Source organism: Lipophrys pholis (genome assembly GCF_963383615.2).
Source record: "Lipophrys pholis genome assembly, chromosome: 14".
Lineage (NCBI taxonomy): Eukaryota > Metazoa > Chordata > Actinopteri > Blenniiformes > Blenniidae > Lipophrys > Lipophrys pholis.
The window spans coordinates 11391208-11405379 of record NC_137633.1 but is presented as its reverse complement, the minus strand read 5'-3'; the positions used below and the strand labels follow the sequence as shown (position 1 = coordinate 11405379).

The window sequence follows — 14172 nt, the reverse complement described above, 5'->3', positions numbered from 1 at the left end:
CTGGCCTTGTAAAGTTTGAACCTTTTGATGCTTGTGATATTTTGCAGCTCTTTAGAGGATTATAATATGTAGGCCACATCACTAGCCAAATTCAGCTACATTAAAGGCCAGTGATGGAGCCTCTGATATTTTAATCTAATGTAGATTATGATTACATATGACAGATTTAATTAAATCCTTTGAAACGCTTGCTCGTGTCCGCCTGTGTTAGATCCAGAGCCAGGTGACGCCCCATGCCATCGTGGTGCTGCCTAAAACGGACGGGATGGAGATGCTGCTGTGTTACGAGGACGAAGGTGTCTACGTCAACACCTACGGACGAATCACCAAGGACGTGGTGCTACAGTGGGGAGAAATGCCTACCTCTGTTGGTATGTCACACCGACATGTCTTCTCAGTTGATTCAAGGGAATTTTTGCATAATTTGAATAAAACTTCCAGTCAAGTTGTTAAAAATCTGATTTCCAGTTTAAAAATGTAGATTACACTCTATGAAAGGCCGCAAAAATTATAGTAATACGTGTTAATACAGATTTCAGTCCCATTATGGGACAGAAAGTGTTTATGTGGATTCATTCAAGGTTAAATCGGATTAAAACCGCCTGCAGCGTTGCTTGGCAGGAATGAAAAATACGAGTGCAGAACTTAGAGAAAGAAAGGCAAGCCAAGAAGAGAAGATTGATAGTTAATCTAACAAAGAGAGGTCCAAGACACATACAGCGAGGAGAGCGGGTAAAGGGCAGAGACAAGCAGAGACAAACTTGAGATGCCTCTTACCTGGACAAACCAGAACATGCAAGTACTGTGTTACTGCCCCCATGTGTTAGCCATGAGTATTGCAATGCATTAAAAAGTTTCACTCACTGACTTATATGACATTTTATTGATATCAATAAAACACCACCATCAGAAAACAGCAAGCATATCTTTTTCATTACTGTGGAAGAAGAATAACAAATAAAGATAAAGCATATGCCATAAAATAGAATAACTAAATTCTCCAAGAAGACTTCCATGAGTAAAATTAAAAGGTTTAGTATTGCTTGTTCATCAATATGCTCATTAAGTACTATGCAAACTGTCTTTTTTTTTTTTTTTTTCCAGCCTATATCCACTCTAATCAGATTATGGGCTGGGGTGAGAAAGCCATAGAGATCCGCTCTGTGGAGACTGGTCATCTGGACGGCGTCTTCATGCACAAGAGAGCGCAGAGGCTCAAATTCCTGTGCGAGCGGAATGACAAGGTAATCCTGTGAGATTTTTGAACAGAACACTATCGCATAGTCTCCTCATTCACGCGGGGCGGCATGGTAGAGTGGTCGGCTCCCAATTGGAAGGATACAAGTTTAATTCCCATCTCCATCTGTCCACATGTCGAAGTGTCCATGAGCAAGACTCTGAACTCCAAATTGCTCGCCTTGCACGGCAGCGTCCTCTATTGGTGAATGAATGAGTGAATGTGATAAACCATGTGAAGCGCTTTGCGACTGCTCAGACAGTTGAGAAGCTCTATGCAAGTCGAATTCTCTGAAAGAAGCACGAGGCAAGGCAAGCGCAAGTTAAATGACTTTGTTCTTATCTGTAAGATAACTCAACTGTTTGAACTGTTTCCCAGTGACTGAAGCTTCAGGACAACCCCAACACAAACAAACACATTGAGAAACAGCTTTTATCTGATACATGTGGCGCCGTTCGGCTTGCTCACCTTAAAATCGATCATTCACGTACATATAACAATATAACACCTCAAACACGCAACAGCCTCACTTTTTCAGAGCAACTCCCACGACTAAAGGGTTCACTTCAGTACGATACCTTCAGAACGAGCTCAAAGACGCCATCTCATCACTTCTTCATAAGAAGACCAAAACATTTAAGTAATCGTATTCACTGAAAAGGATGATGTTCTTTCTGTTCTCCTTCCTTACGCAGGTATTCTTTGCATCCGTGCGTTCGGGAGGAAGCAGCCAAGTTTTCTTCATGACACTCAACAGAAACTCTATGATGAACTGGTGATGTCTCCCATCGCTCGCTATCGCCTCGTGCTCCCATCGGCCAGTCTGGTAACCTACATCGGCCCACCGCACATCTCACAAATGAGCCTGATTGACCCGCGAGGCCATAAATGAACTCTTTTAACACGGGAGAGACTAATGCAATGTAGAGAAAAGAAGGAAAAAAAAAACAACGTTATTTTAGAGAAGAAAATAAACAAAATAAAGACCAGATCTGAATAAAGAGAGAAGTTCTAACTAGATTAAGTCTGGTCATGCAGAAGCCATTGTTACTTAACTGACTGGCAAACTGGTGCCACTAACTTTCCAAATATTCTCTTCTTCTGTCTATTTCTCTACTTGTCCTTCTCTAACGCCACTTTGTCTCGATGTTCCACATGGACCAGTGCATTCCAGTGTCTAACAATTATACTTTACGTTTCTACATGTCGTCCCCTGTTCCTTCACTCCTCGCTCGATGTAAAGTATTGTTTCAATTCTTTGACAGCCATGTCCTTCATTTCTCTCACTACTCATCCTCTAAGTGTGGGTTTATCCTCAGACATGTCAGAGGCCGAGGAAACTGTACACGAATACAATTTCATCAGAGTTTTATTGTCCAGTTCCACATGGCGGTGCAGGGAAAGTACGTTGAAAGATGACAAATCCAACCCGGGTGCCGGCAATTTAATCAGACAGCCTGATTGATTTTCAGTCTCCTTTGTCACTCCCTTCCTCCTCTACTTCCTCCCTCTGCCATCTTTTCAGGTTTGACTAAACTGAGTTATGATTAGGTGTTCGATCGCATTTCTCTGAGAGAGATGCAGAAAGACACTCCGCTGTCGGGTGGGTTTCAACAGTATGCAAATATGATGTCTGTGTCCCTTTAAAGTGAAGTCACTGGGCCATCCTGTCTTTTTACTCCTCTTTTCCTCTGTCGCTCTCCCTCCCCCCCTCTTCACTCTTTACTTCTTTAAACTCTGAAGGTGCTGCATCAGATATACTGTAATATTCCACGAACAATGAGCGCGTCATTCTGTTCATCTCTGTTCCTCCATTTTCCTACGGAGCAGTTTGGAGTCAGTCAGTCTTCGAAGTTTGATGAAATGTACAGCACATCTGTGTCTCGGAAATCAGGAGTGTGCGTGTCCATGTGTGTGTGCGTGTCTGTTGACTTGATGCTGAAAATACAAGTCTGAATCAAAGAAGGACTTTGAAATCAAAGTCCAGCAAAAGTCAAGTCATTTAGTCTTTGTGGGTGGACTTTTTCCTTAATGTGATCAAAGCAACATTGAGTGTGTTTACATGCAGAGTTATGATCTTCTCTTCTCATAGTGAGGTTTCTCAGTTGGTTATCTGAACACCATGCATTTTACAATAGGCAATATTAGTGTTTGATTTCTTGGGCTCTGTTTTTCTTTCCTTGACCACAGAAATTACAGATACAGCGATGTGGCTGTCGGACAAATATGAAAAGCTTATCCTGAGTACAACCTCATCAGGAAATGAGCTATGATCCCCCCACCCCCCTCCAAAAAAAAAAAAAAGAAAGTGTGTGCATGTGAAAGCACTCATTGTTAAAAGCTGTGGTGTCTATCTGGACTCATCCCCAGTTTGTTGTTCTGATTTTGGCTCCTAACTGTTTGTACAGTGCCTGGCATGATGTAAGCAAACCTCAAATGGAGGCCAAAAGATTATTGCTCACATTCAAACTCTTTTTTTTTTTTTTTTTTTCTTTCCTTATGATGACATGACAGTTTTTTTATCTGTTGGGGGTGGGGTATTTTATGTGTGTTATCATCTAATTTTAACCCATTGTTGATACTATTTGTCTCCTCTAATGGAGCTGCACATTAACAAATCCAAGGCTTGATTTATTCTTTGAAAGGAGCAACTGTTGCTTATTAAAATTTGAAATATCCTTTGTACAAGCCATTAATGGCGGTGAGATTTTACTTTATGACACTACTGAAGGTGGGCCTGCCCATGCTTACTTAAAAGCAGTGAAACTAGTGTTCTGTCAGATGGATCTATTACCGTAGCCTGAGGATCGACTGACAAACAACACATGTGGGAGTAAAGTTACTTTAAAACGGGACGGAGGCACGGCAGCAAATTTTTCAAGCCATTGGTTTTCATTTAAACCACCTTCAAACCGGAGCCTGCAAGGCTCGCTGGAGGCTACTCACGGAGAAGACAATCACCTATGGTCCATAAACAACACTGAGGTAGTTGATCAAAATAAAGACTGGAAAACTTTTCCAATCAGCAGTATAAACTTTCTCTTGGACTCCAAAGAATCATAGTGGCGTGCGTCAACGTAGAATGCATTAAGCTGGATTTCTGTACGTGGTGGTGAATCTCAAAGACAGTTTAGCGCCATCAGACAAAAAAACGAACAAAAAATCTGCCCATTTCTGTCTCGTTTTTTGGGGTAACTTTTCTCTTGAAAGCTGCATTTTTCCCAACTTTTTGGCCCGTGCTTAACACATCCAAGGTAATGCAGAAATAGGCGAAATCCTCCAATGGTGTAATAATCCTTTCGAGTCGATTTTATTCTGTTAAATTATTAAATGTGTCTCCCTTGTATTTTCAAGGACTTTTTACGTGTTCATACAGTAGCCGTTCCCGTGCAGCTGTAAGTTAGGTTCACTGATCTCCCTGCGGAGGAGCAGGCTAACATTTTTAGCAATAACGAGCAGAGCTATAGAAACCTCCGTCTTCCCTGTGTGCACGCATGCAACTGTGTGAATGAGTATCGATCAAGTGTGAACGGGGCATTGTTGTGTTTGTCCATTACGGAATTCACTCTTCCCATTGAAAGAAAAAATAAAAAATAAAATGCTGACAGTCGTGACACTGAGGTCTCTCCTTTCAAAGATGAAACCACTGTATTCTTTATTCTGTTTAGTTCTTGTTTTCTTTTATTTGAAAGAGCATTACTAATGTCCTGTTTTGGGATTTATTTGTTTTGTAAAAGAAATGATGTAAGAGAGAAATAAATGAAACTAGCATTACACTTTTAGAGTTGTGTCTGATTGTGTTTGTGAAAAGGGAATATTCTTCTTTTTTGGTTTTGTTTGCAAGTGTGCACATTGATATCAGCTTTGACCCTCAGACTTGGTGCACTGTCTCAAGTATATCATTAACAGGAGAGTGAGCATATCACAGAGAGAGAGAGAGAGAGAGAGGGAGAGAGAGGGAGAGGTAAAGAACCACAAAAACAAAGATGCCTTTATTACAACCCATGCCTTTATTACAACCCATGGCTTTATTATAATAACTTTCTATTTCATGAATAATACCACATTAATTCGTGTGAAACAGCCTTAACAGATCAGCAGTGCTTTCCGTTAAGAGTTTTACTCTCTCAGTCTGTGGATCATTGCTTCCTCGTAATAAAAGTAATAAGAGTATATGTGTTTACTATAGTGTTACAACACATGAACACCGTTTAATTAATGGGTAAAAGGTATACGATCAGTGCTGGTGTGAGCGTGGATCCGTGTGTGCGTGTGTGTGTGTGCGTGTGTGTGCGTGTGTGTGCGTGTGTGTGCGTGTGTGTGCGTGTGTGTGCGTGTGTGTGTGTGTGTGTGTGTGTGTGTGTGTGTGTGTGTGTGTTTGTCGATTAGTGAGTGGACACAGCGTGATCAGGCATGCACTTTTCAGTGATCATTACCAAACTGCTGCCTGACACTCTGGACCCATCATGGACACGGGAAAGGTAAGCTCATTCTCAACAAGCACGTTTATTGCATGCATTTTTTTTTTTAATGGTAACATCTTCTCTCGTCTCATCCCAGATCATTAAGTTCAGAGAAGGTTTTCTGTGATCACTAAAATGCTGAGTGAAGCTTTACAAAGTTTTATTCACCATGTGGGTCAAAGGGTAGAGAACCGAGTTTTTATTGTTCTGTGTCTGTATTTTTTATTTATTTTCCTTATAAATTTGATTGTCTGCATTTTAACAAGATGTTATTTCAATCAATTTTGGCACTTACCTTTCTTTTATATGATCAGTATTCTTGTGTACTGTTACTACTACATGCAGGCAGTCACACAATAAGATCAGAACTATTGCACACAGTAGCAACAAACACAATTTAAAGCCAACTTTAGAGGATTTCCATATCATTTGCAAAATGTGATTCGACTCGTGTGATTGACTACGGTTCTCATGGTTATGCACCGCAGCGTAAATATGCCAATTAATCGAAGTGCCGTTATGTCACTGGGCACCTTTCACTCCTGCAGCAGCTGACAGGGACACTGGCTGTGGCTGTATTCACAGCTACTCTCGGGTCTCTACAGTTCGGCTACAGTCTCGGTGTCATCAATGCTCCGCAGAAGGTAGGAATCGCTCAGGCTTTACTTTCTCCCAGAGCCACTTCAACTTCACTCCTGTGTATTCATTTTGCATGCAAATCAGCTGATCAAAATAGGCTTATGACGCTACGTTTGAAGCAGACTAATGGACGATGGATGGATTGTCAGCAAGCATTTTATTTTCAATTTGTTTTGCAGCACTATAACACACTTTAGCAGCAATAGTCATGCGATTTTTCTCATTGCACAAAGAAATGACGACTCAACAAACCTCACATGCTTCACCTGAAACGGTCTAATATTCACCAACAAACACTTGTTGAAGAATAACAAAAGGTTTAAATGCCTAAATGCTGCTACTAATACTGGAATACTGCCATTCAATGTGCATATTCATTATTATTCTTTTAATTAATCTTACTGTTGCCTCATTAGGCCACACCTTCTCTTTAAATGTTTCCTGTACAAATAATTGTTTGCACAGTGTAAGTCTACTAAAAGAAACAAACATCTGGAGAAACTAACATTTCTAATTCTTTATTTGAAATAATACAGAGTTTGGCTTATTTTATTTCTTGGCCAATAAATTGAGCGTTTGTTTTCTGGTATAAATGTGTTCTACGACTATGCCGTGTGTCTTTGTGTGTGGTAGGTCATTGAAAGGCACTATGGCCTCTCGTTGGGAGTGTTGTCAGAGAGATCTGCAGACCTGCCAGACAACAGCACAGAACAAGGAGAGGAGCAACACCCTTCTGTGGTCATTTATTGGTCACTGTCCGTGGCGATTTTCTCCATTGGTGGCATGCTATCCTCTTTCCTGGTTGGATTTGTGGGAGACCTGAGGGGCAGGTGAGGAATGTTGTCTGGGTAACAACGGCATCCATGCAAGGCTGAGAGGCCAGGAGACCTGGGAATAGTTATGAGAGTAATAGCAGACAAGATGGCGGTTAATGTAAATAACTGGAACGTTTAATAGAGATCAGCATTGAAAATAACCAGGGCACACATCCATCATCCATTTCTCCTCATCCCTCTCTTTGCTGCCTTTCTGTCTCCGTTTGGAAGGATAAAGGGCATGCTGATGATCAATGTTCTGGCTGTCGCTGCTGGACTGCTGATGTGTTTCTGCAGGATGTGGAAGCCGCACATCATGGTCATTTCAGGCCGCGCGATCATGGGCTTATACTGTGGTACTGTTTCAAATCCCAATATTACTATTTTAATACATAACTAGAAATGATATTTTCCTCAGTTGATATCTGATATGACATAAACAGTGGAAAAAAGTGGCTAAAAACATTTTGCTCATTGTTTTAAGTTTTTAATTTACAGTTGGGTGGAAAAAGAAAATAAACACACACTGTGACTTTCTATATCGCAGTACTGTCTCATCAATATTTGTAATGGCAAATGTTTGTTTTAATTAGCTGAGTCCATGACGTGTGTTTCAGGGTTAACGTCTGGGCTCGTTCCTATGTACATTGGAGAGATTGCACCCAAGGCTTACAGAGGAGCTCTGGGAACATTACACCAGCTGGCTATTGTCACTGGCATCCTCATCAGCCAGGTGAATTACCCTCACACAGACATACACATACACAGCATCGTGTGGGTGTATAACCTGACTGTGTGTGTGTGTGTGTGTGTGTGCGTGTGTCTGTTTGTGTGTGTGTGTGTGTGTGTGTGTTAGTTAATTGGCCTGGACTTTGTACTGGGTAACGATGAAATGTGGCCCCTGTTGCTTGGTCTGTCTGGAGCTCCTGCGGTGTTACAATGCATCCTGCTGCCTTTTTGCCCCGAAAGCCCCCGGTATCTCTACATCATACTGGGCAAGGAAGAAGAGGCTCGAAAAAGTACTAACTACACACACTACACACACATAGAAACCTTTTCTTTCTTCTATCGCTCTCTCTCGCTCTTTTTTTTTTTTTTTTTAAGACTACTTGTGCTGTGCGTGAGAAAACACTTGTGCCACCAGTCAGGGAAAATCAATACCATTCTCATGTCAGGTGGCTAAATCTAGGGCTACAGCCTGCAGCTGGTTGGTTTCGCTTTGCAGGGTGACGAGAAACACAGAAAATTGCTGCCCTGAATCTGTCCATAAGAAACAAAAACAATACAAGCGTCTCTAAAGCTCACCAACACATCCGTTACGGTTTTATGAAAACTGAACTATGAAAATTCCATTTGACTTGTTATGGGTTCCAACATTTTTCGACGAGCAAGAATTAGTCACAATCACTGAACCATGCATAATGAACCCGAATTCTTCATTACCTTTTGAGGAACATGCATTGGTGGGATGTGTAGCAGAGTTGAGCGGGTTGTGCCCATGGAAACATTTCTCATAACTAATCTGCCATGCCTCTGAGCCCTGCTTGGTGTGGGAAGAACATCGTCTCGCAGGATAAAGTTTGGGGACATGCAGTTGCCGACGATTGCATACTTTTGTCTTGATGGCTTTCTGCAACCAGACACTGCCTTGGGTAGGGAGATTTACGAAGGAAACAAAAATGTTTCGGTAGTAGAACAAGATTTTATCACCAAGAAGCTTTGAAGTAATCCACCAAACAAATTTCCTCACGTTTTATGCCGGATTTATTATTCTTTTTTTTTAATCTTGAGTCCAAAGAAGCATACAGCATTGTAGTTACTGAGCATCAGAGGTGCTTATAAGTGCTCCTGACAACACGAAGAAATATCAAACTATTTTCAGTACTTCTCAATCTTATGATAGCAACATACACACATTGTTTCTATTCCATTTCTGTTATTTAATTATTCTAATTTCCCTCTGCTAAGGTGATTTCTTTCAGTAAATGATTCAAACTTCAGCTCATCTTCCTTTGATGGGTTTTACTTCTGCAGGCCTGTATCGTCTGAAGGGATCGTATGATGCGTCGCCTGACGTAGAAGAAATGAGGAGAGAGAAAGAAGAGGCCGACAAGGAGCCGAGGGTCTCGATCCTTTCTTTGGTAGGTCTCAGACAAGGGTCAGTTGAACTTGTCATACTGTGCCTTAAAAGGGTTGAACATAAAATAGGAACATTATATCTGGAACAGTTTTGTTTTTTTCCCATGATGATTCTTGATACTGCAAGCCTGAATACACTATAAATATTCTACCTTGTTTAATGCGATTAGTAGTAAACTATTCCCATGAACACATGTAAAACTCGCACAATGCGAAAGTACGTGTTGAATAAGTGAGATGAAGATTTTTGCATCAATAGATTATTTTGAAAATATATATTTGTATGACATTCAGGGTGTCGATTTAAATTGTTCATTTGTCATAATACACTGTGATATCTATAAAAGTAGCAGAGGAATTGGTAAAACTAGACAAAGAAAAGTCTGGTTGTCCAAAAATGGTCTAACTTTGTTGTATGACGCCATTATCTGACTCTGGATTGTATTGTTCTGTTCCTTCCTCCAGCTCTGCTCCTCTGTGTACAGACAGCAGCTGTTTGTTGCTCTAATGATGCACCTGTCCCAACAGCTCTCCGGCATCAATGCTGTAAGTAACTAGTTCCAACACATAATGACTTTGTTACAACGTTTAGATGGCAAATTTTTTTTTTTTAATTTCACAGCATAACGATTACAATGGTCAAAATGGTTAAAAGATATTGTCAGTATCTGTCACTCTTAATAATCAGAAAGCGGTTGCCTTTTAAAAACAAAAGAAATCTCTGTAGGAATGTCAAATCTTTACTTGATTTGTCTTTCAGATCTTTTATTACTCCACTTCAATCTTCGCTCGGGCTGGTGTCAGTCAGCCAGTCTATGCCACCATAGGAGTCGGAGTCATCAACACTGTCTTCACTCTGGTGTCTGTGAGTAGCAACATGGAAGACATTAAACAAGGAACATACACTGGCATCATCTTGTTCTTTCTTTTTCCTTAAATATACCCAACATAAACACGGAGGTAAACGTTGCGCTGTATGTTCCAGGTTGCTCTGGTGGACAAGGCTGGCAGACGAACCCTGACTCTGGTTGGTCTGTCAGGAATGTGCATTTGTGCCGTTGCCATGACGGTGGGCCTCCAATTCCAGGTTCGTTTGAGTCGTCCGGTGGTATTAACTAGATTGGTAGTAATTATCTGGTTTGCAGTTTCTTGCAAACACACAAGAATCCAAAAAACAACATCGCTGGGAAAATATAGCCACATATCTGGTGGGACCCTAAGGAAGAGAAAAGGTGCAAATTCCTCAAAAAGGCTCTCAAACCAGGGTTTTCTTGAATCAAGGTGACAGTGCTAACCACTGCAGCACAACAGGCTCGCCATTTTGTTTTAAGTGCTTTCAATTGAATGTAAATTAGTTGTTTTTTTTACCAGCTGACTGTGTATTTGGCCACATTATACCCCTCTACTCAGTTTTTGTGTAAGTATCATAGAGGGCCTTAAGTTAATTTAATTTTTTATAAAAGATCAAGTGTTTTGGAGGATAGAAATACCTTTTATATGGAAATACACCATGACAATCTTCGAAGGTCCATAGGGATTCGATGATGACCTCTTGCACAACCTGAGTCGGTTCATCCATGGGATCTTATGTGACTTTAAAGTCTAAAGTCTATTTTCCAGAACACATTATCTACCACATCAAGAACAATGACTACTTGTGCCAGATGGCACAGGTCTACCATTGTTTTTGCCGTTTATGCCAGCGGCATCTTTGAGCTTCTCTGGATTGATGCAAGCAGCTTCAAAGATTTTCTGCGTCAATCATCATTGTCAGCGGCTCAGGTCTCACATTTTGCTGCTGATGCCTGCATAAACTGAGTTTCTGTTCGAGGACAGAAAAAAAGCAAAAAAACGTCCTCTTGTATCACCATCTTGCATAAAACTACCTAATTTCTTCAACCAAGCTACTTAGAGCTCTGAATTCCTTAGATGCAACTTTTATGCATGAGAAAGTAGAACATTACTTTGGGGTGTTTTGACTGCTCTGTTATAGATTGCAACGTCAGCTCTTTGACTCACACATTTCATGCCTGATGCCCTTCCTGACATAACAGTTTGGAAGAATAGAATAGAATAGAATAGAATAGAATAGAAGCAAGCTTCCCTAACCTCTAGTCCATTACTTTTCCTATAATAAAAACAATAGTAGATCCTAAATGGCAAGATGACTTAATACTCTACTGAAACATGTATTTGTTTATGTGCTGAGCACAAATGCCAACAAACGTAGGGAACAATAACCGGGAAGAACATTTTGATTCTGTTCCACAAATATTGACTACTATTCATTAAAACGTTTATGACATGCACACAATGAAACTGTCTGTGTTGCATAACCTGCAATTAGGGAGGGAACCGGTTTTGAACTCGGTGCTGCTGTCAGTGGAAACGGTTTCACCCCGGTGATTATCTCCTCTCCACCAGAATACGTTCTCATGGATGAGCTATGTCAGCATGTCCGCCATCTTCCTCTTTGTGAGTTTCTTTGAGATTGGTCCTGGTCCCATTCCATGGTTCATCGTGGCTGAACTGTTCAGCCAGGGACCGCGGCCGGCCGCCATCGCCATCGCCGGCTGCTGTAACTGGACAAGTAACTTCATCATTGGCATGGCCTTTCCATACATACAGGTGAGATGGAGGAACAGAAATCTGAAAAAGTCTCAGCTTGTGGGATGACATGTCTTGATATAACTGCACTCCTCACATTTCTCACCAGGATTTGATGGGCAGCTATGTGTTCGCCCTGTTTGCCGTGCTGCTTCTGGGATTCACCATATTTATATACCTTCGAGTGCCTGAGACCAAGGGCAAGACATTTGAGGAAATCGCTGCCGTTTTCCAAAAGGGCCGCCGGACTCCCACAGACAATACTGAACTGCAGCAGCTCAAAACATCATCAGATGCCTAAACTTCTGTTTACTTGTGTGTCGCACAAGAATGCATGACATTGTTTATGTACATTTATTGATGAATGGAGAACACAGTTTTTACACACCAAAAAAAGACAAGTTTAATCCCAGTGCTCATATCATACCTTCGCAATATATGGAGTAATGTTTACATTAAACCAAAATATTAACTCGTATTGCAGTATTTTTGGGTGGATAACCAAAGCAGCTATAATCTTGATTTTACACTGACATCAATTTACATCCTTTGTGCATGTGAAAGGGATTGCATAGGTTGCTGAAACTATCTAATGTTCACCTGAATATATGTATTTTCTTCTCTGAGTCAAACTGAATAATTCCGTTTGTGGTGCCTGATATATTATTTCCTCCATCGCTCATGTCAGCAGCATACATATGTTTACAATATGAAATAAATAAAAACAGAATACAATATACAGTTATTGTGCAGAAACAAAGGTTGCCCAATGCCCGTGAAAAACACATTGAAAGAGAAAGTAGACATTTAAAATAGAGTTAAATTCAATCTTGGACCTCTCGTTTCAAAAGGAGTTGTAAACAGTTATGTGCACATTTTCCTGGTCATCGTTTTTATGAATCGTGTCCACTGCCCCCTTGTGGTGGAAAAAAGCTGGTTCGTTGCTGGATTTACAGTATGAATGCCTTTGTAACAGCTGCAACCATGAAATGAATGGACATTAAACGAGTTGAGAGGTTAAATAAAAAAGTTTGCATAAACTTTAAAAGGACAGTAAATAAAATTTCTGTGAAAAGGTCTGTATCTTGTGCTACTTCTTCTCATTCAACCCTCAGTGTTGTTTTTCATTCCTTCAACTGAATATTTGACCTTTACTTGAGAAAGATGTCTGTGTTTTGTCACCAAAATCCTGTTTGCGAATGCAAATGGACTTTTTACTCATGGTGTGTATGGTAGTGTATTGGTTGTCACTTTTGCCTAATATTCCTTTCTGTATGTTTCTATGTTGTTCTTGTGCATTTTCTCAAGTGAATCGAACTTCCCCGATGTAAATGTGAATGTAGGTGACTCTCTGTGTGTATACTGTGATGGTCCAGGGGCATTTTAAGGGTGCACTCCACCTTTTACCACAGCAGGGATCAAGGATGGATGCAGATATGTCACTGTAAAAATGCTCTGGATGCCAGTTATGGTTAGAAAAACAGCTAACACACAGGGACACATTTTAGGGGAACTGAGTTTGACACATTTGGATTCATTACATAATCCCTGTGATGTTTACAAAAAAAAAAAAATCCCCTTTCACAAAACAACCCAACTTTTTTTCACCAGTTGCGACAAGGATAATTCAAGTTTTTGTGCAAAAGAAAAACAATTCCTCACCACAAACTAGTTTCAAGGCAGTTTCATCCAACGTCGTACTTGCCTGGGGGAAGGGGGGATTCTTCAGAACATAAAAACATGTTTTAAACTCCCAAATAGCCACCAAAAGAACAAAAACTTCTTCATAACCAGAAGACATTTGAAGTTCCATGCAGCAATAAGCCAGAGAGTACAGAGAGCAGATGGGTGGAGATGAACGTTCAACAGATACTACACAAAATTTACTCTGCTTACAAATAGATCTATGTACCCAAAGACATCGTCACTCTTACACAGCCCCTGGCAACACCACGGGACTAATTCCAGACTATTTACTTACTGATCAGGCTACATCAGCACTTCCAGTGCGAACACTGCATTCTTGCCTTGAGCTAAACAGTTGTAACCTGATGAGCTTATACTTAAACACAAAGTACTCTAATTTAATTCAAGAAGGTAATGTTTTATAAGGGTTAATTCTTAAAAACCAACACATATTTATGTTTTTCCATCATTTTATGAAATGGGTGAAATATTGGAATCTAGTTGCAGAAAAAAAAATGCATTGGCCTACTGTCTGCATACAGTGCATTAAATTAATTAATTTGTTCATGGATGAAAAGGCACTGGT

At 40.5% G+C, this 14172-nt stretch overlaps 2 protein-coding genes across 9 annotated transcripts in view; both read left to right on the top strand.

Moving 5' to 3' along the window:
• Positions 1–5013, top strand: part of tnika (TRAF2 and NCK interacting kinase a) — a 65129-nt gene extending 60116 nt beyond the window's left edge. For all 8 annotated transcript variants that reach the window (XM_080479704.1, XM_080479703.1, XM_080479702.1 and 5 more), the window contains 3 exons: positions 212–371; positions 1105–1244; positions 1933–5013. In XM_080479704.1, the coding sequence (XP_080335830.1) occupies positions 212–371; positions 1105–1244; positions 1933–2016 (384 nt within the window). In that variant the 3' untranslated portion in view covers positions 2017–5013. The remainder of the gene's footprint in view (positions 1–211; positions 372–1104; positions 1245–1932) is intronic.
• Positions 5014–5476: 463 nt separating this feature from the next.
• On the top strand, positions 5477–13461 carry slc2a2 (solute carrier family 2 member 2). Its single transcript, XM_080479963.1, has 12 exons — positions 5477–5718; positions 6249–6344; positions 6973–7169; positions 7386–7510; positions 7772–7887; positions 8011–8173; positions 9189–9295; positions 9759–9839; positions 10054–10158; positions 10279–10380; positions 11718–11921; positions 12010–13461. The coding sequence occupies exons 1-12, from the start codon at positions 5704–5706 to the stop codon at positions 12199–12201; spliced, it is 1503 nt and encodes a 500-aa protein (XP_080336089.1). The 5' UTR covers positions 5477–5703; the 3' UTR covers positions 12202–13461.
• Positions 13462–14172: the final 711 nt, after the last annotated feature.